The sequence below is a fragment of the Aspergillus luchuensis genome, chromosome 1 (assembly GCF_016861625.1).
Source record: "Aspergillus luchuensis IFO 4308 DNA, chromosome 1, nearly complete sequence".
Taxonomy (NCBI): Eukaryota; Fungi; Ascomycota; class Eurotiomycetes; order Eurotiales; family Aspergillaceae; genus Aspergillus; species Aspergillus luchuensis.
The window spans coordinates 5080324-5105940 of record NC_054849.1 but is presented as its reverse complement, the minus strand read 5'-3'; the positions used below and the strand labels follow the sequence as shown (position 1 = coordinate 5105940).

Genomic DNA, 25617 nt, shown 5'->3' with positions numbered 1-25617 from the left:
TAGCACTTTACTCCGAGACTCTCATACACACATTACTGCTCCATCTGTTTCTCTCATGAAGATAACGATGTCGAAGCATGTGGTCAATGAGGAGTGATGATTTTAACGGTAGTTTTCAATCTGATGGCTTGTGTTCTTTATTCTTCCCCTTTTTATTACCTGTTTTTCTGTTACCCCCTATTTTGATATCGAATCAAACACTGAGATTGCTCATACTTTATCTCAGCTTATATACTGTCTACGACTAACTACAAACTACAAGCAAGCCCATGAGACGCAGTGAGGTTGTTGTTACTATCCATTTGGTGATATGGATACTTACATTCTATCACATTGAACATGACATGTAAATGTGCATGCATACCATACAGCTAATGACACAGAACATACAGACATGAAAATTGAACTCATGGTATAAACAAGAGATGGATCAAATAAGGGGGAAATGGAATACAAGCAACAGACAGCCCAGTGACGAATTCATATGAAATCAAAAGCCAAATTTGCATGGTATCCGGCAATTGACGAGTGCAATTTTCTCGCATAAGTCATTAACTATTATATCTGCCTGGAAACCGGTGAGAACCTGAGAGCTAATCTGAGGGCTGTCTGGCTGCTTCTGCTTTTTTCTGTTTTGGTCGAGGGGGCGTGTGTCACGTGGGTTTGTGTGATCTGTGTGGGCTGGTTAATAGAGAATCCAGCCTTTCCATTGGACTTATATTGTATTACATACTATGGAGGCCTCTTGTGCTTAATAAGGTCTATAACTTTTATTCAATTATGTACATCTAACCTTTCTCTACACACAACAGCTTCATCACCAAATCTATCAAGTCTATAATACAGCCACCTCAAAGCGCCGCCGGCAAAATGGTATAATTCGCCGTAATATTCATCGCCGCAGCAAACATACACCGATAATCCCCGCAAAAAGCATGAAAAACAATCTTACTCCCATCAATCGAAGCCGTCGCACCTCCAGGCGACTTCAATCCAAAGTCCCCAGTTCGAAATAGAGGTCTCTCGGCTCTCGTATACGGCCCCTTCAATGACGTCGACCACGCATACTTAACACTATACTTTGACGAGGTATAGCAATGCGAGGAGAAGAACAGATAGTAGATGCCCCGATCAGTGCGGATAATATTTGGAGCTTCGACTAACGGTCCATCGACTTTCTCATTAGTTAGGATTTGGACGGGGTCACCGACGGGGGTGACGCCGTCGTCGTTGAGTTGTTGCAGCATGATGGGTGTTGAGACGATGGGTTTCTTGCCGTTGTTGCAGTCTCCGCCGTGGCCGACACTGTTGCCGTCAACTTTGTAGACGACGTAGAGAGTCCCGTTGACGTCTTTGAATGGGGCGGGGTCGATAGCGCCGCCGTGGTCGCGGGGACAGGCGAGGGTGCTGTTGTGCGGGATGTACGGTCCTAGGGGACTTGTGCTGTTGGAGACGGCGGCGCCGACGCAGTGGTGGCGGAGCCAGTCTTTTAGTTCGCCGGAGTAGTAGAGGACGAAGCGGCCGTCTTTCTATACGATATATTCAGTTGGATATGTAATGATTGAAAGAGGAATGCGGGGTTACTCACGCGTTGAATCACATCCGGAGCGTACTGATTCATATTCGTTTCCCAGCTGCTCATTGCCGGCATGACATCGTGACCTTGCAGCCAGTCCCAGCTGCTGAAGTTCCGTGATGTCGATACTGGGACGTGAGGAACATCGGGATTATCTGGTGTAGCGACTGTAGCGTATGCATACCACGTGCTGTTCACCTGGATTAGTCCCGGGTCGGGGAAATCTTGCACGACGCGGACTGGACGATTGGCGCTGTTGTAGTAGCTGGGATCGTCGTTGTGGGCATCGTCCACCAGGAGAACTACTGGGACGGTTATCACCACCACGATTATGGCTACGCTTAGAGCTATCAGGGTGATGAGCCATGTTATCTTCCTTCGCGTCCAGATCATGGGGTTTTTTGAGCCGCCTGAGGAAATGTCCGCTGAGGGCGGCTTGGTGGGTGATATAGTACTACCACTCTGGCCCTCATCCTCAGCAGTATCTGTGGATGGGGTGGATTGTGTCCATTTTCTGGTGCTGCTGCCGTTCAGCAGTGATGGGAGGCCTTTCATGGTATCCACCTGGGTGAGAGTGTACTTGCTAGGATGTTGCCATCCGCGCACGCGAACCAGGGATTGTTTTGGGTCTGGAGGGTGGCATTTACTACCTTACTGTGTTTGGTGGTTAGGGGGAGAAGGTAGCTGGGCCAATGAGGTGGGCCATAGGTGGAAAATAGGTAGAGGTTTTGAGGTCAGTGATAACGGGTCATGGCAAACAGATGATAGGAACGATGGTGAGGAAAGTTTGGAGTCAAGCACGCAAGTCATGGTGAAACCGGCCGAGCGAGACTTGCCCTGTCTGACCATTCCTAAGATGTGAGTGGACGGGACGATCAGCCACTGCCAACAGCGTCGGAAATGTCAGATTCCTGTTCGCCATTCTGAGAGATCCAGATCCGCTCGATCCCCTGCTTATCTCAGCGGCTAGGTCAACATTCTTCTATTCTGGTGTAGCAGAGCAGGGAAGAATAGTACAGCTGCATCGTGTGCTTGACAATAGTGAGCGGATGTATGCATTCTGGTTGAGTCTTTGAATGTACATCTAGCTCGTGATACTTCTATTGATAGCGATCAGTACCTTGGATTTATCCAAGCCACCTACAACCACAGCTCGTTTCCGTGTGCCTTGGATGAGAAACCTGATTGTAAGGTTTCATCTGCGGGAGAGTTCACAACTCGGTTCAGGCACTGTAACATACAACGTGGGGATTGTTTCTCAAGGTGTCAGGATCCCATCCAAGGTCCGGAGATGCGCTTATCCGTATATGGTATGTAGCGGGCCTGGGAGACCGCAAAGAGCCATTCAACGCCTGGGGAGGTTCCACGTGTTGCACGTGACCGTAGAGAAGAAAAGGGAATCTGGACTTTTCCTCAACAGAACCAGGAGCATCCAGGCAATTTATGGAGTACCGCAAAACAATTTATACCCGTAGAGTGGAAGATGTGTGTATGTGTGCCTTGCTGTGGAAAGTCCAGGTGTTCAGTTGTCAAACTTAACAGTGTTATTAAAGGATAGCGTGACTGCAGATCAAATATTGTGATAAGTTTGTCGTATGCTGCTAAGTTGACATGGCCAGTGGCTGGTGGTGGAGGAGATATCGAGCCAATAACAGCTGCAGTGGTTGTTGCTTGGCCCTGGTCCGCGCCCTGTAAGTGGACGAGCCATGCAGGTCAAGCAATGTAGGTGGCTTTCACCTGTCACTATCACGCAGAATAGTCATTCCAACACTCCCTACAAATTCATCTACTAAGCGCCGGAGCCAAGAAGTCGGGGGTGCAGCAGCCGGCCCAGCGTATGACGCGGCTTCACCAGGCTGACGCAGTGTCCACCCTTCAGGCTACGTAAACCACCTCTTCTTCGTGTGCCCCTCAGCTTAACTCCGATGTGAATGGGGACACGATTCGGAGTAGAGATGGATGCGAAAACATGAACCCTTTCACCCAAAAAAGGGTCGCCTGAAGATAAAGGTAACCTTATTGCAGCAGGGACTGCTGACTGCGCAAAGATCTAGACCGCGTAGTGGACCTGGCACAGTTTCTAAAATCGTTGTGATCACAGCGACATTTGGCTGCAAACGGCCAACAACCACCAACCCGATTTGTGGGGAAAACGAAGGCGATACCACCTCGGATGCGAAGTTAATCGGCAACACAACCATCATCCCGCATCGCATGTTGAGACAAACCATCGTGCCAAGGGAACTGCGAACCAAGCACTTCAGACGAGTAAGCATTCAATCAATCTGACAAGGCTTAGCCGATCATCTCCTGTTGCGGATGCAGACGAACGAGGGTGTGTGGATGCCAACGTCGTATGCCATCCAGCAATTTTTAGCGACGCGTTTGATGACTGGGTCGGAACTTATAATGCAGAACTACAACCCCTGGTTTTAAAATTTAATCACAAAACAGAATTAAATTGTATTAATTCTTCTGGTGGTGTACTTAGTGTCCAGGAAATATTCTCCTGCACGCTGTGGAATAACGACCGCATTCTAGACGGCAAAGAGTGGAATGGTCGAATGCTTATCAGCCCGAAGTGCCCGCCGTTTCTGACGCCACCAAACGACTTACTCTTTCGCCGTCGTCACTCGGCTCCACTGCTGCTGCTTAGCCTTAAGCTCAACCACCTTTTTCTTCGCCGGCTCCTCACTCCTCTTCCAGCACCAGCTGGCCTCTGTCTGCTCTGCTGCTCTTGCCCTTGATGTGCTTCTAGCCTCCTAGCAATTCCTTCAATCGGCAAGACAGCTGTGCTATCCCTACCAATCAATTGCGGTTCTTTTGTTTACGGCGCCTACCGACCCCCGACCACAGCGACCGCGCGGCCCCCGGAGTCTTGACGCTTTTCTTACGAAACACCCCTAAAACCTTGCAGTGGCACGATCGCACAGAACAGCTAGCTATGCGAAATTGCTGACACTACTTCTGGCGAAACGGCTTTTGACACGATATACATATCGATCTTGCGTTTATCGTTGCCTGGCGTTGATCTGCTTTGATCGTCGGCGGAGTTGCGGAGAAGACCGGCTGCGGTTCTACATAACTCAGCTGTCTGCCAGCTCATTGCGCCTGTGTGACTATCCACCCTAATTAGCGATCTTCTCATATCTCCATAGCGATGCTCACCTTTCGGAAGTCGCTACTCGCGGCGGCGCTTCTGATTACCTTTATCGTCTACCTCCGATCGTCGCATCCCGCCTCTTCCCTCCCGTCCCCAGAGACCGCCTCCGCCGGACACCTATACAATCAGGATTACGACGGCCATGCAGAGAATGATCGAAAAGGTGGAACGAGGGACACCGTACAACAGCTGCCGCTGACCCCGCCACCGAGCGCCCCCTTGCGCGAGCGCTTGCGCTACCACTTTCCCTACGATCTGGAAGCCAAGTTTCCTGCATTCATCTGGCAGACGTGGAAATATGCGCCCTCCTCCATGTTCTTCAGCGAAAGCCTTCGTGATCCGGAGTCCAGCTGGTCCGAGCTGCATCCCGGATTTGTCCACGAGGTCGTCCCCGATGATACCCAACGCCATCTGATCAAATACCTGTACGGTGCTGTTCCGGATGTGTTCGAGGCCTACGATGCTATGCCGCTGCCCGTCTTGAAGGCCGACTTTTTCCGATACTTGATCCTGCTCGCGCGGGGTGGAATTTACAGCGATATTGATACGACGGCGTTGAAGCCAGCGTCTGACTGGCTGCCAGCAGAGTTGGATCTGGCTACAGTTGGAGCGGTGGTGGGCATTGAGGCGGATCCTGACCGCCCCGACTGGCATGACTGGTATGCGCGCAGAATCCAGTTCTGCCAATGGACCATTCAAGCCAAGCCCGGACACCCCATCATGCGCGATATTGTCTCCTACATCACGGAGGAGACCTTGCGAATGAAGAAGGCGGGTATTCTAAAGACTGGCAAGATGGATAAGACTGTCATGGAGTACACTGGCCCGGGCGCTTGGACGGATGCCGTTTTCCGGTATTTCAACGATCCTGACTATTTCAACATTGAACCCGGCTCAACGTTGAACATCACGTACGAGGACTTTACAGGTCAGGAGGGGTATAAGAAGGTGGGAGACGTGGTGGTTTTGCCCATCACCAGCTTCAGCCCGGGAGTGCACCAAATGGGTGCTGGGGATGTTGATGATCCGATGGCATTCGTGAAACATCACTTTGAAGGTATGCCACATGTTTTCCTATTGCTTGACTTGAAACTGACATGTCAACCAGGAACTTGGAAGGATGACCCGTCTCTATAAGCTGTCATCAAGAATCGCTTTACACCAATCTACACTCCTACTCATCAATCCAGCTGGCTCCGCCAGTAGGACACTGAATGGCTCTACCTATATAACACGTGTCATTACAAATCAATATGACCACATACCATCAGTGGCATATCATCAGGTGCTTGCACATTGCCGGTTGACACGAGCAAGAAGCTCCCATGACCGCCCGTTCGGCAACCTCGCAGCATCACCCACCAGTTTCCGTCCTCGACCTAAATCTAACGCCCTTGCTTAACCACTAGCCACGTCATGTATACGAAATGCTGGCTTTCCTACCGAGTAAGCTATTGCTTGTGCTGTTGAGTAACGGCTCTTAGCTTAGCTCTCTACCCATGACAAGCATGTCCGAGCTTCATCTCGATGGATACTATGCTTGTCAATGGCTTCGTCTTTTTCTTCTCTGTGTTCATATACCTGTGTTATATTTTTTTAGTGTCTTGCTCCAAAATCTTTAGAATTTGATACCCGCAGGCTGGGAACACGAATGAGAACAGCGATGCATCATGATCACCTTGGACATATCCTCCACCTAATTTAGAACTGTCTTTGTATCCCTGGTGCCTGGCTACACGGCCTTCATCTACGGTCTTGCTCTTTCTCCTAATCTCTCTTCTCCAAGAGAATAGATAGAGTAAGAATCGAATACAGCCCCTTATCCCGTTACATTGATAAGTACTAACGTCACTGTCGATCACGCACACTTGTTATAATGATGTAGCTACCAGGGAGCAGGATGAGAAAGCAAAATAACGACTACCGAAATAGAAAACAACACCTATTGTCCGTTATATAGCCGAAGAAAACCGAGCAGAGTACTCTTCCTTGTACGCCTTCAGCTGCTCCATCTTCATCCTCTTGAATGGCTCCAGCTCCGCACGTGCCTTCTCGTCAAGCCCTTCAATACCAGTACCAGCGGAATGGAGAGTGGCCCAATAAACAAGGTCAACATCAAAGCTCTTCCTTGCCGCATAATCGAACCAGAACCGACCGGTACTCCATGAACCGCGCATCCTGGCAGAAAGAGACAGATGACCGGGCTGGTTGTACTCAATCTCGCGCTCCACCCTTGCTAGAGCATGCAAGAATTGTTCCATCCTGGGCTCATAGAGTTTGAGAAACTCGTCCAATGCACAACGCTCAAGCCACACTTCCGGCCCAGAAAGTAACAGCCACCAAGGCGGATCATACGAGAACCCAGCCGGCATGGCGTTAGTGAATTCTAAATCCAGAACGGCAGTGATTTGGAGTGTCTTTGGGTCTATGAGCATATTCGAAGGTCGCATGTCGTCGCAGAAGAGTATGAATGGTTCGTTTTCTGTTGGGTAGTATTTGGAGATGAGTTGTTTGAAGCGATGGCGGGCAATGAACCTGTTTTGAGCGATGTCTGGATCATCGGCTAGGTTCCGCTGAGTCCAAAGATGGGTTAGATGCTCATTTGCAAGGGAGGCGAGGTAATCGCTGGTGCGGTCAAAGGGCGTAGTTGGCCATTTATCAGCAGGGTAGCCAGAGACAGTAACTAGCTCGTTCATGTTGTAGGTTAGGGGGCGGTTGGGAACGTGCCATGTGTTGGATGTGTTGGATGTGTTGTCCTTCGAGATAGCTCCAATTTTGGGGAATGTGAGGTGGGAAATTTGGAGTAGGTAGCGGGCGATTTGAAAGTAGATTTTGTCTAGGAGTGTGTTGTCGATGTTCGGATTTAGATACAAGTCTTCTTCATCTGGCTGTTTCAAGATGGTTGATAGAAGGGTTCCGGTGACATAGTCCACGATGATGAATGGTCCAAGGTTATGTGGACTATCGGCGGTTAAGCCCCAGCTGTGAATACGGGGGATGGGGATATCGGTGTGTTGACGGAGATATTCCATGACTTGGACTTCGTTTGTGACCTTCTCATCCCTGTAAGCCGTAGCAGTGTGCCCCGGCTTGGGGAACCGAATAAATGTGTCCGGTCGTCCATCGCTGAAGGTGTACCGGAAGCTGAAGTTGAAGGAGCCTTTGAGAAGTTCAACGTAGGTTCCGGTTCCTCTGCCTTCCCGGCGCGTAGCGACGAATGTTGCTAGTTCGGCTCGTGCGTCGAAAAGACTGTCTAGCCATTCCCTGCATTCATCATCACCATTCGTTTCTTCAAGCTCGTCGAAGTAGGTCTTGAGTGGGGATGTCTTTTGTTGAGACATTGGAGTAGGTGAGATGCAGAGGGGTAGAGATGCGGGCTAAAAACACGTGGTGGTAGTGATAGAGTTTTGGTCAGGCCAGAGCGTACAGTCGGATAGACTATGAAAGATACAAGGAAGATACGTTGGATAAACAAGAAATATGAAGAATTAGGTGGGACAGAAATGTAAGACGACGGGGACATGCATTGAGAGCTAGACTAAAACTGCAGCCGCAATGACAGTCCCTGGAGTCCTCCGCATATGCTTCTGATTCGTTCTCAATCTCTTCCCATTGCACTCAGGACACTGGCAGCATGCTACGCGAAATCTTCGCTCAAATGGAGAACAGCAACAGCAACACGAGATAGATACTGCGAGGGCTTATATCTTAAGCCTGACTAGGAGGTTCAGAAATGACTTATTTTTCGCTGGACCAAGTAATAGGAACCGTCACTATAGGCTAGAAGATGCTATTCAACTTCATAGCGAAAACTCCTTCGTATTTGCTCCACCAACCGCAGACACTCGCGCCTCTTCTGAGCTGTGACCAACATCCACGCAATGAAGTGAACCTCACTTGACTTTGGACCAACTAGTCTATCTCCCTTCTTCTTGATTGTCGCGTACAGCGGCACATGTGGCTCCAGTTCGGGGTACTGGCGCAGGAGCTCCGCTGTAGCATCTTCGGTTTTCATGATCCCAGCAACGTCTTCTTGGAGTACGAGTATCGAGAGGCTGGAGCGAGGCCCATCAGAAAATGGGTGGCATAAAGCCCTGTATCGAAACTCATCATTGACGGAAAAGAGCATTTGCTGGGCGAAATAATCCACCCCATAGACTAAGTTGACTCCAACAGTCTCTAGATATCCAGCTGGGCGAGCATTTATTTCAAGGAGGTACACTTGCACACTCTTTCCATCATTGGTAGCATCTCTCCGAGGGTATAAGTCCTCAAACCCGTTGTTATCTTGTCGAAATTCATGACTCGAATACTGCAACCGCGCTTCGCAATGAAATGTACCAGTTGAGAATCCCTGACGAAGGATACTCTGATGCAATGTATCGCGGACAGCCTCAAACTCATGCGGTGGAAGGGCAGAGGGCATATGAACCATAGTCTCAACAAAGTTATGGCTTTGTGCAGCGTCCCTATCGCCTGGGCTCGGGAAGTCATCACTGATCTCGCAGAAGATCACTTCGCCATTTAGCAAAACGAAGTTGGCATCGACTTCTGGACCATCGATATATGGCTCAATAACGGCATCACTCCGCTGCTGCGGAGCTAATGCGTGACACTCGCAAGCTTTCTCGACCGCCTCAAATAACTCAACTTCCGTGGACACTTTGGTGACAGCCTGACTTCCCCATCCCAGGCAAGGCTTGACGATGAGAGGATACGTCACCTCGGTAGACCGAAGGACTTTCTCCAGTTCATCCGTCCCAAAGACCCGGAAAGCCCCGTGCGTGTCTGGCTCCATCATTCGAGTTTGATACTTATCTCCGGCCAGCACATAGGCCGACGATGGGGATGTAGGATATCCAAGGATTTCACACGCTCGAGCCACTCCGATTAAGCGACTATCGCTCACTGTCATTATGCCATCAATGAGCTTGTCGTAGCTGCGGACCGCCATGACAATTCTATCCACGAACCCCTCATCCACGTCGATATTTGTGGCAATGAATCCCTCTCGGAGATGGGCGTACGGCCCGTGGTCATCCTGCAGCCAGTGACCCGGCTTGTCAATGATCACTAGAGTGATCCCTAAGGCTGCTGCCGCCTCGTACATGCGTCGACTGGCATCCGCGTCTTTGCGACCTTCCACCCACGCAAGGCGTTTCCGGTGAATCAGTGTGGGGACTACCCATGGGTATGAGATCCGGTTGCATAATGCCTCTTCGATACTATCCAGCGTGTCGTGAAGACTAGAGCTAGAGCTAGTGTCAAGTAGGATGGCACCTACGGACATCGATAGGAGCATGTTCAGATCATGCGCCGTTCCATTTAACTGGACTCGTGGGGTTGTGACTTTCTGTAGTGGACGCAAGAATCCTACTACCCAGGAAACACGCTTCACCCCTTTTAGGCGTTGCTGTAAGAAATCAGACCGCGCGAGATAGCCGTCTTCCCGAGATAAAATAAAGTTCATGATGACCGGGAACTTATCATCAACGCCTTTCTTGCATTTCTTGATAACCTCGATGATGAAGCTGGTAATTTCTGGTGCCAGGATCTGTGGAGTGTTGAGCTCCTTGCCATCATTCCGTTCATCGTCATAGCACACTGCTGACGCAACACCGTTGATGCCTTCGGTCTGGGTAAAGGTGTTCTTAGGATAAAGCACGACGTTGAGAGACTCGTGTCTCTGGCCATAAAAGCCCTTGACAGGGTCGGCCTTGCTCCATTCACATCTAAAATGATCTAATGTAGCAGTGCATCATTAGAGACGGGTTGGTGTAGAAAACACAGGTTGGGGGAGCTTACCCGTACTACACAGTGTAGTGACAGCTAGAGTGCAAGTGTAGGCCATTTTTGGAGACGTAGAATTGTGTATAGAGAGACGATGAATGGTAGATGAAAGCTTCATATTTTAGAGGTATAAATACCCGTTATTTAACCGAAAACCCACCACTTGTGTCATACTGTTTCCCTTACCAAGAAAGGAGAGGCTCTAGTCTCGGATTCGGAGTACAGTTGTAAGTAGCTAGTCAGCAACTATTCCGCAGTCCGGGGTTTAGTCCGATTCCGCCCCCTCGTTAGTCATGATTTGATGAGATCGAATGCACAACCAATATCAATATCAACATACGGAAGATCTCATTCCCAGAAAAAAGATAGTTACGCATGGAACCCTAAATTCGTCATGTTGAGAGGTCGTTGCGGACCTAAGAAGCGAAACATATTAAACAATCTCCCTGGCGATGTCGAATGACGAGTCTCACATGCTCAGCACATATCGAGAGAGGAAACGATGATCGATCTGGTTGGGGGAAAATGGGAATTAGGTATGGAAAATGGGAATTAGGTATATGCATCCCATGTCCATTGCATATCCCCTCTGAAGAAAATGGAATTCGCGTTTCTTAAGATATTTCCCGCTCGTACACGCTTCCGTGGACATGTCCGAAGGATATTGTGGACACTATCGGAGCCTACGGGCGTAGATTACAGACTTATAAGCTCGAGAAGTATCATTTCTATATTCACAGTGATGGAGAATCTGGATTAGATAGTGGAGAAATGTCCAGACCCTTTTGGCTTCGAAGTAGATGTGTATATATGAAGGGCACTCATTCTATGCGGGCTGTTGATCAAAATATTGCTGCATGCTCTAGGTCCAAAGGCATTACCAGCGCTAAACCAGAGATTTCTATTGTTTTCAGGGGCGTAAGGTAGATCTGCTCGGATCTATCAGCATATGCATCTGTGTGTGTGAGTAATATAGATAGTGGGATGTGTGGAAGTATGAGCTTTCTGTTGGGTAATGTGTGTAGATCTATGTTTAAGTGTCAGTGGCAATTGGGTCCCTATTAAGCCTAGTTTTGTCATCTTGCGGTCCTTTAGTTATCGAAAACTATATATACATTGAGGGCTCAACCAATACAGCCCAACAGGTACTGACGTTTATAGCAGAACCACAACAATAACATTCAAAATATGAACATAACCTAGACTGCATTACTGCCCAGGCGCCGATATGCCATGATTCTCTCTAATGCGCGATAACAACAAGTCCCCGAACCCCCCTTCAATGAGCTCGGCTCTCAACTCAAACCCCTCGACAAGCTTATGGATAGCCTCGATAAGATCAGCATCACAATTATCCATCACTGCCTTTACCAACCGATCTGGTTCGGAAACAGGTAGCCTCTGTTTGAGACATATACGAATCAGAGGAACCAAGCCACTGTACTCATTTTCATTTTCATCAAAAGCAGATGAGGCTAGGGCATCCATAAAGACATCCTCAGAGAGATCGACTGCTTTAGAATACTGAATAACATGGTTACCCGCATTCTTGTGAATGTATGCCAAAGAGGGCAAATTACGGCGATAAGAGAATTCAGATGAGTCTCGATCAAACTTCCAGATCGCTCTCCAGATGCGGTTGAGGTCTATATTGCCAGGCCATTCACGGAGGAGCCACTGTAGCCCGTCAAGGCCGTTTGCAGCGGCAAAAACCATGACTCTTTCGGTAAGTGGTACAGCCGAGCCATACTTCTCAAGCAACCACGGTAATGCGGACAAATCTGCCCAAGTGGCAATCACAACAACTTGCTCGGTTATCATAGGAGGTGCCTCGGGTCCTAGTGCTTGAAGCAGAAGTTGTAAAGCTTCTAATGTGGTCGAGGCTGCCACTAGAACCTTCTCTGTGATCGGTACCTGTGGACCATGATGTGCCAAAATCCGTCGCAAATTTACAACTGAACGAATTGATTTTACCACAGCAGTCATGACTTCTTCTGAGATCGGAACATCATTTATTCGCTCATTGAGCAGAACGCATAATGCATCCCTGCCCCAACCGGAAGCTGCTCGGATGGCGGCTTGCTCTGTGATGGGTACACGGGGTGTTGTCTGCAGCAGGAGTTCCAAAGCGGAGGCATTATGTGCAAATCTTTCTATAATTCCATGGTCAACTTCAAAGGACTTCTCGCTCAACAGAAACCGAAGTATCTCTGTAGGCCTTTGACCATGTTCTTTTTCCAGAGCTTCGATCATGCTCGTCACTGGCAATTGGCTATGCGGTTGTTCCATCAAAAACGCCAAAGTCGACACATAGCCACGGCATGATTCGACAAACATATCTTCGCTCACATAGATCATTGGTCTGCTGCAGAAGATGGCCTTCAGACTGTCAGGCTCAAAGGTTTTCACAGCATGCAATATGAACTTTTCTGTGATAGGAAGAGGATGTATCTGGGACCTTTCTTCAAGATCCAGTAGATAACACAGCAAGTCATCACAAGAAATTCTGAGCATCATGCCTTCAGTGATTGGAATTTTCAAGCCTCCGTTGTTCATAAATAATTCAACAACATGTTTAGCCCTTGCTTGCGAGGCTGCCGTGTCCAGCATTGCGGGAGTGACAATAAATCCTGCTTGCTGCCTGCGCAGGAGCATTTCGAGCATTTCAGCTCCATAAAATCGGTTGCCTACAATCTTCAGCATGACTCTTTCGCTCATTGCAAAATCCAGACCACGATCATCTAGCAAGGCTTCCAGCTTTTTGCTACCTCTGTTACACGCTGCTTCACACAGAAGATCCTCGCTAACTGGTGGCCAATGCCGTCGATGCCGGAGAATCTGACGCAAGACACCGACACCGCTACGGTTTTGAACAGCGCTCGCCAGAACATTCTCGGTCAGCATCGAATCGTTGTCCAATACACTTAATAGTATTTCCATTTCAGTGCCGCGGGCGTATCTCGCAAGATTAGCAATGAACTGCTCATCTATCACGGTTTCTGCATGCCGTTGCGCAAGAAGTATTGCGATTGCGCGCACGTTCATATTGTCCGGGAATTTCAGCATCTCCTTGATTCGTGGATAGATTTTGACATCATCATTTCGCCTTTGGAGAAGAAGCTGCAAAATATCGTCTCCACACTCCATGTTCTGTAGCACCGCTTCCAACACGTTCTCTGTCACAGGCACGAGCGCAACTCCTGTCCCTTCGTACTGATCAAGGAGGACGGTCACAAGTTTCGTGCCACAAACCTCGTTCCTCGCCGCAGCGACAACAACGCGCTCATCTATCTGAAGTCCTTTTTTCTCGGTTCTAGTGAAAATAGCACCTGAAGCTGTGAACGTGTCAAATAAATCTTCCAGCTTCTTGCTTTCAGAAGCATGGCATCGAACACTTTTCACTATGCCCTCGGCTAGATCAATAGAAACGCACACCTTGTGCAGCAGTAGATCCAGTATGTCCAGATGCCCATTTTTAGAAGCCATCAGTAACGCGTTTTCTACAACCTGGATAAAATCCCAATCAATTCGATATGCAAAGCACTCTAAAGGGTCCGCGCCTTCTTCTAGTAAACCAATCACAGTTTGAATGAGCCCTAAGCCCGATGCGATACCGATAGGGGTCGGCTGTACATCTCCTTCCGTGAAAAATGTCGTTATATAACGCCAGTTGCGGTAGGCAGTTGATTGACGAAATAGCATATCCACCTTCTCTTGGAGGTTTTCGAGTGCTGGGCTTGGGGTAACAGCGGAAGCTTTGAAGTGCTCGTGCCAGTTACAAGCAGCATAGTTTAGCAGCGCTTCTTGCTTCACTTCCTGTATAGACAACCTCCTCGTCTTTTGCAGGAGTAATCTCAGGCTGTGCTCAGCTAGCATGGCGTGCCCATGCAAGGTGGAGAGTTGGTACCATTGACCAGTATTCGCGCTACCCACGAGCAATTCCTTCACGGAGAAGTGAGCTAATCTGATCTCGTTATCCGAGCGCCGAAATGTGACGAATGAAGTCGTGCAGATTTTGATCACGTCCTCTGGGACCTCAAGACCTGCTGCCGCTGCTACTTCAGTCAGGGTGAGAGGTCTGACACTGAAACAGAGCCAGGTGAGGATTGTTTTGGCATATATAACATCGGAGGGTTTCATGTTGACTCTTTCTATCACAGAGAGATATATGTCGTGCAACGTTTGTGGCATTGTTCTCAATGCTTCTATGATTTGAGACTTGTTGCGACATTCTTCGAGACGCTTCAGTTGAAGGTCTGCCCAGCGAAATCGCCTGCGCCAAAGAGTATCTATATTAACAATAGCACTAGCTAGAGAGATGCAGCATACCTTTTCTCATCTTGTAGCAGTTCCTGAATTATCTGTGCTTTCACTTCCTTTGGAGCTCTCCTGTCGTCCAGAGCCTCAACCCTGTCCTTGACGAAGGCCGAAATATCAGACCCCTGATTTTCCTCGATGTCTAAGGCTGTACATTCCACGAGGTGATCAACTATATCTGGCTCTGGTCGACTAGTCACAAAGATATGAATTTTATCACTGTATTTCTTTTGAAGTCCAGTAAGCAGTGGCAACAGAAGACTCCTTTCCTTGCGATTGACTGCCTCGGGGCACTCGTCCAACGCATCTAAAATTAGGAAAATTCTCCCTTTGTTGGCAGCAAGCAGTATTTCAAGAGTCTCCTGAAGCCTTGTATTGCTTGGATTGCTTCCTTTGGTACCATAGTCGCTCCAAAGATTCCGGATAGGCTCGTCGAGTGGAGTCGAATGAAGCTGACGGATGATCGTCCTGAGCATATTCTCAACTCTTTGTGATGACGGATCATTGAATTGAAAATACCAGTAAGCGAACCGCGTGTTCGAACCATCTATACAAACTCGCTGGATGTCTTCGATGATTGTCGAGCTATATGTAATCAAATGTCAGCCGAAGGTACGAAAGTACATGTTTTTAGCAGGTCTTTCATACCACATGACTGATTTACCACAACCCGCTTGTTTCTGAGTCAATTTATTTTCCATCTAAACAGGTCTAGAGAACTTACCCACTCCATGTAACCATAATATACTACCTGGGCAGTCCTTCCACCTCACATATTCTTTTGAGTTCAAAAGCCAATCACCTGTCCCTGGCGATCTGTGATACTGAGTGTCGTTCTGTGCTTTGGAAAAGTCGTACTGAGATAGCCATTCAAGTATTCCTTTATCCTCGACGCCGGCTAAAGTCAAAAACTGTGCTCTGAGTTGGGGATCTTTTGGGAGAGCTCACTTAGTACAGTGGAATGAAGTTTCTGGAGCTCCTCGACCGTCTTGTCAATAGCCGTAAGGATGTCCGCAGCCTGTCCCCTCAGATCTAACACGATTGAGCACTTTGAAGATATGGATATGATTGAAGATGATAAACTCACATGTGCGATCGGTGATGGTAGCCCATTTGTCAGCCACTATAGTTTTATTTTCCGCAGCTGTTCGAAGCTTTTGCAGTGGCTGTTCGGTAAGGGGAATGAGTGTGCTTCCTATGCGAGCTGGAAACGTGCATGTTAGACATTCGTTACTCAAACCTTGCAAACCTGACCGAATACTCGAACTAACCAAAGCCGCTTTCATGATATGCTTTTCTCACTTCCACCGTGTATTCAAGTATTGCTGTATAGACTCCCACAAGAGCACCATCTAGCTGCTTGTCCACGGAAGCCTTCGTGTATCGGCGGTCGCTATCTAGGACAGTGAAGTATGCTAGCTGTTCCGCCAAGTATTCGGAGGCTTCTATGATTACATCTCTGCGCGCAATATCTCTCTGGACCATCTAAAAAGCGAGTTAATGAGTCTGTAACCGATTTTCGACAGAACAGATTTCAAGGAGTCGCCTACCGTCAAACCTAGCGATACTATCGTCCAGGCGCTTGACGCTGTGGTTGAATATCAGCATCTAAAAAATCCTGCGTATATAGGTATGTAGCTTGGAGAACTCTACCATGTCCACTTGGGTCGAAGCTTGCGACCGCAGTGATTATCTGCTGCGCATTCAATGCGGACGCCAGGATATTTTGGGCGATTTCGCGGACTTTGATCTCACCCCCATTATGTCTTCGGATAGTCAACTCTTTCTTCTTATACTCGGTATATTTACTTTTTGTCTCGCCAATGACATCCCGAATGATTTCGGTTGGAGTCTTCTCTTTAGACAGCCAGTGTTTTTGTTTCGGGTCCAGACTGTCGAATGCTACTTGCCAGAGATCCTTAGGTGAGGTAGCGGCGTGATCCGGTGGAATGCTAGCAGCCTCAGAATTGCTTCTTTTGGCAGGTGTGGTGTTTCCTCCATCATTCGAGTGTTTCGCATGGGGAATGGCAGGTTCGGCCTCGTCAGCGTCACCATCAGCCTGGGAACAGCAGAGCTTCGCACGTAGCTTCGTCAGCATTCTTTGGTGAGGGAAATCGATCCATGTCCATAAACAACTTTCGAAGAGTTGAGTAGAGAGGCCAGAATCAAGAGTTCAGGGTTGTGAGCTGAGAGAAATCCCCTCTTCCACGCGGTTTCTCGGGCATCTACAGCCGCTGTACACGTCACCTTGCAGGAGACTAATGTAGCCTCAGCACAGCCCGATTCCACATAACTGCGAGGTTCCAGTATCACAAACAAATGTCTATCTGTAGGTACAACTCTAGGCATTCATCTGAAATACATCAGCATCTAAGAGGATTTCACAATAGGTCTAGGAATCAACACAATAGTTTGACGTGTGAGCGTCTAGCTATTCTGCGTTCAACCGCTCATTCGATTCCTTTCCACCCAGGCGACCATCCATATTCAAGAATACTTCCGCTAATCTCTGCTTTCTTTAGAATGTGGAAACCAGTGGACCTTCCCTTCCAGAAATCCCAACCTCAGCCTCGACTACCTACAACAGATGAGATCCGCGCCTGCACCAATGTCCTCTGGGAGACTATGGCCTCCAAGGTCGTGACATTTAACGACAATATTGTCGTGAAGTATGGGGGTTGTATAAACACCTGGGAAGGCCAGGCATTGATTTATCTTGAACGACATGTCCCCGAAGTTCCAGCCCCTCGACTGTACGCGATGTACTATGAGGGCAAACAACTTTTCCTAGTCATGCAACGCATCCCCGGTGTGCAATTAGATACTATCTGGCCAACATTAACCCCCTCCGAGAAGGATGGCATTATAGCAAAACTTCAACTAATATTCTCCGCCATGCGAAAGGCTGAGTGCCCATGGCCCAACTTTTTCGGTGGCCTGGACGGCGGCGGCGTACATCACTACCTATTTTACAGCCAGCACGGCGATCAGAAGTTTCTAGGGCCTTTCACTGGTGAACCAGCCTTCGTTGCTGGCCTTGTGGGTAATTATAGGGCCTTAGTCGAGCGTAACAATCATCCAGACTACAAGGCTCGCTTTTACGAGAAATACCTCGCTCGCGTTCTTCAAGGTCACCGGCCTACATTGACGCATGGTGACGTTCAGCAGAAGAATATCATGATTGTGGAGGACACAAGTTGCTCAAACGAGCAGGGTGAGCGTTCGTTTGACGTTGTGCTGGTCGACTGGGAGAATGCTGGCTGGTTTCCTGACTTTTGGGAGTTCTTTTGTGCATCGCACCCTTTCATTTTCGAGTGGGATGAAGACTGGTCATGGCGAGTCCAGGACTTTGTGGAAGTGTGGCCTGCCGAGATGGCTATTATGCAATTGATTGATAGGGAATTGGGCTGGTGAAGTACGCTTCCGAAATCAACTTTCATCTATACAGAGATGGAGATATGGAAGCGATGGCTGCAGGATCGATTGTGTTACCACCATCGCAAGAACTGTTCCTCGGCCCAGAACAAGAGGCTGTAAAGTGTGTTCAGTTGAACGGAGTATTCAGGTGAATCATAGGTGCTTATAGGGAATTCCGAGCGATACCCCTGACATTTTATTCTACTGTCTAAGACATATAGGAGAAACGCTACTAGTAACTTAATCTTACGTATAAAAAGTGACCAGCTTACTTCTGATTAGATTCTATTGTGCAAATAGTACTTTGGCGTTGAGGAGATAGACTAGAAAGGTCCTGGTCAATAAAATAAGTAGTGTAACTGTCAGTATATACGCTGAATAGTCTAGTAAATGGGTATACTAACTAGTGATATATCTATAGTGCTACAACGGGGGAATGTTTAAGCACGAGGGAGACGCTTATACATTTCTCTTATTTTTCTTAAATTTCTTCAATTTATTGTGAAATATTGAACTGATTCGTTATCATTCGGTAGAAGAACATACGTTTATTGCTTGATACAAAAGCACGTGCTCGAAACATCATCATACAATCGAGTAGAACTAACTGATCATCAAAACCATCATCACAACAAGAGAAGTATATTGCTGAACGACTGAGAGTAACATGAAAGATGATCAGCTATGGTTGAGGATAGGTCATTCAAACAGCATTGTTAGCACACGTCCAGACACCACTGCCACTATCCTTGCTGATAGCATCGCCCGATACGTATAACCCGAGACCGCACTGTAAAAGACATTAGCGACAGGATCCTCTTAAGAATAGGGGATACATACAAGGGTAATTGCCATGGCCAAAATGAACGTGTTGGACACGGTAAGAAATATTTTCTTGGTTGATGCGAACCATTGGCCCTTGTTCAAGGTGAACCAGAAGATAGCAGGGAACCCATCTATAAGATGTGGTTAGTATATTCCATAGCATCTTAGAATATCTGAAACTCACAAGCGAACCAACAGCCAAAAAGTGCAGTCTATCATCGAGGTTAGCATGTGTATTTTGTAACAGATACTACCACGTACAATTAGACTCAAAAGGTTGTTGAAGACTGGGATTGACTCTGCGATGACCCAGGCAACTACCCAGGAAATCAATCCAATAGCGACCCATGAGCCGATGGAGAGCAATGTCCGTTCATGCATGTGGTTTGTGCCGCGGAAAACACGCACGTACACGTACTTGCTGGCTACATGGCCATTGACAATTCCCGCAATAAGGACCTGAGGACATGAATCAGTAGCCGTTCCAAAAGATACGGTAGTTAACATACAGTCGGAATAGCCAGCCCGTAGGCGATTTTCTTTCCTAGGGGCCCCGCAGAGCCTAATGCAGGGGATTGAACGTCCGCACCTACGTAGCGGTATATAACCACTGCGCTAGCTATGTATAGCGAGGTATCAATGACTTGAAGTACCGATATGGACTTGGTGAACTCTCGAGGTTTGTCCATCTCTGAGATAAAGCCGAAGAACGACGCATGACCGACTGTTGATTATCGTGACGTTAGTTATATTGCTCACAAGTTGCGATTAGCCGGGGCTTTACCATAAGCAAAGAACAAATTGCTGACTGCCAGAAATTCTTCGTTGAAACTGAGATGGGTAGTCGCAGCAAGAGGGATGTGGCCTTTGTACTCTACGCCGACCGCTATCATAGTGGCCATAGTTGCTGCCACAATGCTGAGAAATGCTATAGAGATACTGAATTAGCATCATAGTTAAATTGAAGTGTGAAAGGTGGGAAACCCTATAATATGCTTACATGCAATCGACATCCAATATACCTTGTCCATGGTGCGTGGTAAGGCACCAACGCAACTGACAACCAGTGCAATAACACCAAACACGATTGTGCAGGTACCATGCTCGGTAATCGTATTCATGAGAACCGTGAAGGTCAAGACGTGACTGGCCATGACGAATATAAGGAATAGTAGCTGGCCGATACCAAGCAGTTCCCGTCCGAATCGCCCCATTATGATTTCACCCGCATCTCCCATGCTATGGACCTGGGGGTATCGTAACTTGAACTGACAAAGAATGTAGGCCGTATACCATGATATAGCGGATATTCCAATTAGTATGATCAGAGCCCTAAAGTAGGCTTAGCTTTCGTCTAGAAGTGTAGCAAGTTACTTACGGGACAAATCCCAGCGTTGCAAAGGCGGATGGAAGGGATAGAATTCCAATGGAAACATTCTCTGCGACCATGACTGTAGACAATAGGAGTTAGGGGTCTATGTCTTTTGGGTGACTGTAATAGGGTTGAGGCTCACGTATCCCTGTTTTCCTGCATGTTGCGAAGAAGGGTCAGATACAGGGCCAAGGCGTAGTCTAGGGGCAGGGATATAGAACTTACCACCAACCCATCGTCCGATATTTCACTTCTGCGAACTCTTCATTTCCAAATGGATCTTCCTCTTCAGGGGATGTATCATCCAGTTGCTTCTTCTCCACATCCTGTCCGTAGTCATACGCAGGAGTGTCATGAATCTCTGCCAGGTCTCTGGGTCCTATCGAAGCACTCATTCTTCCCAAGATGACCAAGTGGTAGGACTAAATGGGTATCCTATATGAAAGTGTTAAGAGGAAGTGAGGACAGTAGACTCAGCACAAGAAGTGGTGAGATTTGCAGGTGAGACTCGAGAACATCTGGCCTATTTGAGCCAAGTTGGCTTGCACCTGGTCATGCTATTGACCCAGTGAGAGGCCAATATGCCGTCTGCCTGAGGCATCCATGATCATGTCGACCTGACGGTTGCAGTCAACCAATGCACAAGGACCATTTGCGAGACATCGGTTTATCTCCACTAGCATGACGTATTTCCTATACGTGTATTTGGGCCTTCTGACCCTCAAAGGCTACCTGCTGGGCGCTGATAGTGAATTCCGGTGGCTGTTCTTTTCCACAGCGGAAGCTCATGGATAGATATGGCCGATCCATAGCCTGATTGGATGGAGTGTCGGAACGGGAAAGGCTCAGCGATGCGGGGATAAGCATAGTTGATTAGCGTCTGGGGAAAACATGTCAATGAGATATGATAGTTCGGGTCGAGTAGTCGTTGGCTAATCAGTATTGCTTCGATAGCGCCTGGGCACTTATCTCTTCCCTCGCCTGTTGTGAGCGGATCGCTCAACTGCATGTGGAGCAGGAGTGCACAGAAGCGTGGCCAAGGGATAGAGATTAAGCTATTCACAGCCCTAGTGAAACCTTGCAGGTGAGGTTAGTGTATGCGCTGGAGAGATAGCGGGTTGCTGCATCGAGCCAACAGCCGATACCCGTCCTTACCATACACAAAAGCAATAACATCCATACCTGCACGCTACGAGTTACCCCTCCCGGGAGCCAAGGGTTAGTGCAGCCGTATCTGGCATCTTCATTTGCACTCGGCTACTCGCTTTGCTGATCCTCGTAACGGGCCCAAATACTTAGGAACCGTCCGGCGACTGCCGCGAACCTGATACGTGCCCGCGAAATTGATAGACATGACAATCAAGTGGAGAGATAAGTTATTCTTGTTTTCTGTGCCCCGCACTGGTATTTGCCCTATCTAACCATCCATCTTCTGTGCAGAGATGCCCTCAAATCCGTATTGATTATACACCCCACCCCGAATGCCGGTAGAACCCTTGCTGCCCTCAGCGACGATGATTGCATATAGCCTCTCCGTATCGTAACGGATCTTTCTGCTATCGTGGCCACTTGCGGACGAGCAATAACATCTAACGCGATCATATGGAACGGCGTATTCACATATTGCACCAAGGCGGGGAGAGCGAGCTGGGTCACAGTTCTCTTGGTATGCGGGTCTGCAGTGATCCAATCTGGAACTAATGAGGCCACCTGCGGAGCCAGCGTGAACGAGCTGGATATAGTGATGCTGTCGCGGAAAAGAAATGCCATGTACGCGAGTCTTGGGATGGGAGGTGGCTGCTTGAGACGACCGTCTGGGTGTCCGTAAATCTGAGAGAACCTGATATCCTTTAGGATTCCCAGGGACACATTGACGACGTATGTTGGGAGGAAGCTGAACGTTGCGACGAGACTCGCGCTTGTTGATTTCTCTCTGATTCTGGAAAGCTGGTCGAGGCTTGTGTCGGTGGCATTTGCGGTAGCGTAGGTTGCGGCGTAAAGAGACCAAGCGATGAAGAAAGGTCGGGAGAAGTAAAACTTTTTTGGTTGGAGGATGGAGCAAATGGCATGTGTGCGAAGTGTATGCAGGATGGATCTATTTGAGGACAGCCTCTCCACGACGCTCCTGAAATCGACATATCAGCACATGGTTTCTTTGGTTCGTTTTCAAGATACGTACCGGTCGATAACTGTTGTGATCGGGGCGATAATCGTTGCAGACAGTGATCCTGCGACTATATCGCCGGCTAACTGCCTGAGCCAGTCATTATCCCAGCCACGAGAGTGCAATGGCTCCGTGGTGACACGTTCAGGCGACATTCCGAAGTTCCAGGCACTCAAATACACCCTGGAAGAGAGATAATTGATTAAATAGATACAGTCAGTTCAACAGCAGGGGTTTCAGTCTCCAATTGGCTTCATGCCAAGGGGTGCCCAGTTTTGTGCTGAATTTTGGAGAGCTTTCATACCTCGTGGAGATGCATCGAAAAGCCTAAGGGTCTAGGGCTATTGCGCTCAGAATTTACCAGGCTTGTAAGCTGGAGCTATGGCAAGCAACATGTCGACCTGACCGGCCTATAGCCCGATAATGCTCTTCACCAGGCATGCTGTGTACGAAAGGAGGGGCAGTCGGGCACCCCTCACATGAGCGTGACTCTTTTCGCTCTAACCGGTGAGAAAGCCTATCGGTAATGTTGCGTGGATAAGATAGCCAACACCCTAGCTTATCTAAACGCGATAGGCAAACCAAGATGTGGCTGACATGCGGAATTGAAGTAAGATGGCGTTAACAAGAGGTAGACCAAAGGAACGGTTTCATGCCGCATTAGGGGGATCTCCAGCGGAAGGCTAGTGTACCCGCCACTATACTTAGCCGGGAAGGTCCAAGTGCCGGGCTAGTTTACCCGCCAGCTGGATGGACTCCAAATCGGTGGATCTTACTCCTCACTCTCCTCACTTCCAGCTGCAACAACGCCGAACATCGGTCTGCCAAGCAGTTGACTCCTCAAGCACCATGGCCAGCACCATGGCCAGCATCATACATAAGAATGATGTTCACCATGTTCGTCTCTTCCAGGTCTATGCTCAGTTTTTCCTCTACGGCCTCTGTTACCAGACACTATCACAATGGCCTTCAAACTACCTTTGTCTCAACCCTCACCCAGCTTGCGCTCCCTAGGACGCCGTGCCGCTAGAGCTCCAGTTCTTCGAGCTCGTGGTGTTGCGACCGTTCCTTTTCGTCTGCCAGCTGCTAGAAATGAGCCCAACGTGAGTTGCTGGCTTCCTACCCACTCCCATAGCACGCATATACTAATTCTTTCCATGATAGCTGGACTACACCAGGGGTTCTCCCGAAAGGGCAGAGGTCGAAAAAGTGCTAAAGCAGATGAAGTCACAACTGCCGCTCAAGAGTCAGGCATACGTCGGAGGCAAAGCGCTCTCGATCTCCAACACATTGCAACAGCCTCTGCCCGCCGAACATGCCACTACCTTTACCAACTACCCTAGCGTGAATGCTGCGCAAGTAAATGCGGCAATTGATGCAGCATTGGAAGCAAAAGAAGCGTGGCAGAACACTCCCTTTGTCGACCGGGCTGCTATTTTTCTCAAGGCTGCCGAGCTTGTCGCCGGCAAATACCGATACGAACTCATCGCTGCTACGATGCTGGGACAAGGCAAGAACATCTGGCAGGGTGAGATTGATGCAGCTGCAGAGTTGGCCGACTTCTTCCGTTTGAACTGCAACTACGCTGCTGAGCTGCTGGAGAAGCAGCCCGACCGCGGCACTGAGGGAATGTGGACGTAAGTGCAAAGCTTGAACTTTGGGACGCTCAAATACTAACTGTTCTCTAGCCGTGTGGACTACAGACCCTTGGAAGGATTCGTTTACGCAGTGTCGCCTTTCAACTTTACTGCTATTGGCGGAAACCTAATTAGCGGCCCAGCTCTTATGGGCAATGTGGTCGTTTGGAAGCCTTCCGATTCGAACGTGTACGCGAGTGAGCTCGTTTACAAGATTCTCCTGGAAGCTGGCCTGCCTCCCAATGTTATCCAGTTCGTTACAGGTGATGCGCAAGAGATTACACAGACAGTGCTCGGACGCAGGGAATTTGGTGGTCTCAACTTTACCGGTTCATCGGATGTCTTCCGTTCTCTGTACGCTCAGGTCGGCGAAAATATTGGCAAGAAGGTCTACCGGGACTACCCTCGTCTGGTTGGCGAGACCAGTGGCAAGAACTTCCACTTGGTCCATCCCACTGCCGATATCCAGAGTGCTGTTTACCATACTCTTCGTGGTGCTTTTGAGTACCAGGGACAAAAGTGCTCAGCCACCTCCCGACTGTACCTGCCTGAGTCTCGGGCACAGGAGTTCTTGGAGAAGTTGAAGTCCGAGATCAACGAGATCACGATCGGTTCTCCCGAGGACATGGGAGCTTTCATGGGCCCTGTTATCCACAAAGCATCTTTCGAGAAGATTAAGTCGGTCATCGATGCCAGCAACAAGGATCCATCCTTGGAGTTGATTGCGGGTGGTACCTACGACGGCTCGAAGGGATACTACGTGCACCCTACTGTGTACCGGGCCAAGGATCCCAACCATGAGCTGTTCGACAAGGAAATCTTCGGTCCAGTGCTCGCAGTCTATGTCTACCCTGATGCCGAGTGGTCTTCGGTTCTGAAGACAGTCGACCAGAGTGGCGGTGGATTTGCTCTGACTGGAGCTGTATTCGCAGGCGATCGGCGTGCCATTCGCGAGGCTGAGGATACGTTGCGGTACTCTGCTGGAAACTTCTACATCAGTAAGTGATCATGCTATTATCCTCTAGATCTCACTACTAACGAATTACGCAACAGACTGCAAGACTACTGCTGCCCTGATCGGACAACAGTCATTCGGTGGCAGTCGCTCTAGTGGAACCAACGACAAGGCTGGCAGTGCCAATGTCCTCATGAGATTCGCCAGCCCTAGAACTATCAAGGAGGAATTCTTCCCCTTGAACGGCTTCCGGTACCCCAGCAACGAGTAATGGTTTGAATATTATATAGGCGCCATGAGACATGAAATTGGAGGTCGGAGTGTGTAAAAATAGAATTCGCAATGATAACGATTCACCTTATACTGTTTTCCTCTTGAGTAAATAGTATCTTAGTACTGCC

The 25617-nt window shown here is 48.5% G+C and overlaps 9 protein-coding genes across 9 annotated transcripts; 3 read left to right on the top strand and 6 right to left on the bottom strand.

Moving 5' to 3' along the window:
- Positions 1 to 851: 851 nt before the first annotated feature.
- Positions 852 to 2131, bottom strand: AKAW2_11725S (glycoside hydrolase family 43 protein; the record flags this gene model as incomplete). Its single annotated transcript, XM_041684241.1, has 2 exons — positions 852 to 1529; positions 1589 to 2131. The coding sequence occupies 2 exons, from the start codon at positions 2129 to 2131 to the stop codon at positions 852 to 854; spliced, it is 1221 nt and encodes a 406-aa protein (XP_041538445.1).
- Positions 2132 to 4736: 2605 nt separating this feature from the next.
- Positions 4737 to 5876, top strand: OCH1_1 (glycosyltransferase family 32 protein; the record flags this gene model as incomplete). The annotated part of the gene is made up of 2 exons (XM_041684240.1): positions 4737 to 5796; positions 5848 to 5876. 2 exons carry the CDS (start codon positions 4737 to 4739, stop codon positions 5874 to 5876), a joined length of 1089 nt encoding a protein of 362 aa, XP_041538444.1.
- An 815-nt stretch (positions 5877 to 6691) lies between these two features.
- AKAW2_11723S (uncharacterized protein) lies at positions 6692 to 8080 on the bottom strand (the record flags this gene model as incomplete). The annotated part of the gene is made up of 1 exon (XM_041684239.1): positions 6692 to 8080. One exon carries the CDS (start codon positions 8078 to 8080, stop codon positions 6692 to 6694), a length of 1389 nt encoding a protein of 462 aa, XP_041538443.1.
- Positions 8081 to 8529: 449 nt separating this feature from the next.
- AKAW2_11722S (uncharacterized protein) lies at positions 8530 to 10590 on the bottom strand (the record flags this gene model as incomplete). Its single annotated transcript, XM_041684238.1, has 2 exons — positions 8530 to 10481; positions 10545 to 10590. The coding sequence occupies 2 exons, from the start codon at positions 10588 to 10590 to the stop codon at positions 8530 to 8532; spliced, it is 1998 nt and encodes a 665-aa protein (XP_041538442.1).
- A 1148-nt stretch (positions 10591 to 11738) lies between these two features.
- Positions 11739 to 16944, bottom strand: AKAW2_11721S (uncharacterized protein; the record flags this gene model as incomplete). Its single annotated transcript, XM_041684237.1, has 9 exons — positions 11739 to 14802; positions 14859 to 15431; positions 15495 to 15519; positions 15571 to 15726; positions 15795 to 15878; positions 15934 to 16050; positions 16118 to 16331; positions 16397 to 16434; positions 16500 to 16944. 9 exons carry the CDS (start codon positions 16942 to 16944, stop codon positions 11739 to 11741), a joined length of 4716 nt encoding a protein of 1571 aa, XP_041538441.1.
- Positions 16945 to 17369: 425 nt separating this feature from the next.
- AKAW2_11720A (uncharacterized protein) lies at positions 17370 to 18260 on the top strand (the record flags this gene model as incomplete). Its single annotated transcript, XM_041684236.1, has 1 exon — positions 17370 to 18260. The coding sequence occupies one exon, from the start codon at positions 17370 to 17372 to the stop codon at positions 18258 to 18260; it is 891 nt and encodes a 296-aa protein (XP_041538440.1).
- A 706-nt stretch (positions 18261 to 18966) lies between these two features.
- On the bottom strand, positions 18967 to 20855 carry AKAW2_11719S (uncharacterized protein; the record flags this gene model as incomplete). Its single annotated transcript, XM_041684234.1, has 10 exons — positions 18967 to 19053; positions 19104 to 19219; positions 19273 to 19300; positions 19350 to 19547; positions 19598 to 19812; positions 19873 to 20016; positions 20089 to 20420; positions 20467 to 20539; positions 20603 to 20616; positions 20686 to 20855. 10 exons carry the CDS (start codon positions 20853 to 20855, stop codon positions 18967 to 18969), a joined length of 1377 nt encoding a protein of 458 aa, XP_041538439.1.
- Positions 20856 to 21873: 1018 nt separating this feature from the next.
- On the bottom strand, positions 21874 to 22779 carry AKAW2_11718S (uncharacterized protein; the record flags this gene model as incomplete). The annotated part of the gene is made up of 2 exons (XM_041684233.1): positions 21874 to 22585; positions 22640 to 22779. The coding sequence occupies 2 exons, from the start codon at positions 22777 to 22779 to the stop codon at positions 21874 to 21876; spliced, it is 852 nt and encodes a 283-aa protein (XP_041538438.1).
- An 807-nt stretch (positions 22780 to 23586) lies between these two features.
- AKAW2_11717A (L-glutamate gamma-semialdehyde dehydrogenase) lies at positions 23587 to 25487 on the top strand (the record flags this gene model as incomplete). Its single annotated transcript, XM_041684232.1, has 4 exons — positions 23587 to 23727; positions 23789 to 24261; positions 24313 to 25259; positions 25315 to 25487. The coding sequence occupies 4 exons, from the start codon at positions 23587 to 23589 to the stop codon at positions 25485 to 25487; spliced, it is 1734 nt and encodes a 577-aa protein (XP_041538437.1).
- Positions 25488 to 25617: the final 130 nt, after the last annotated feature.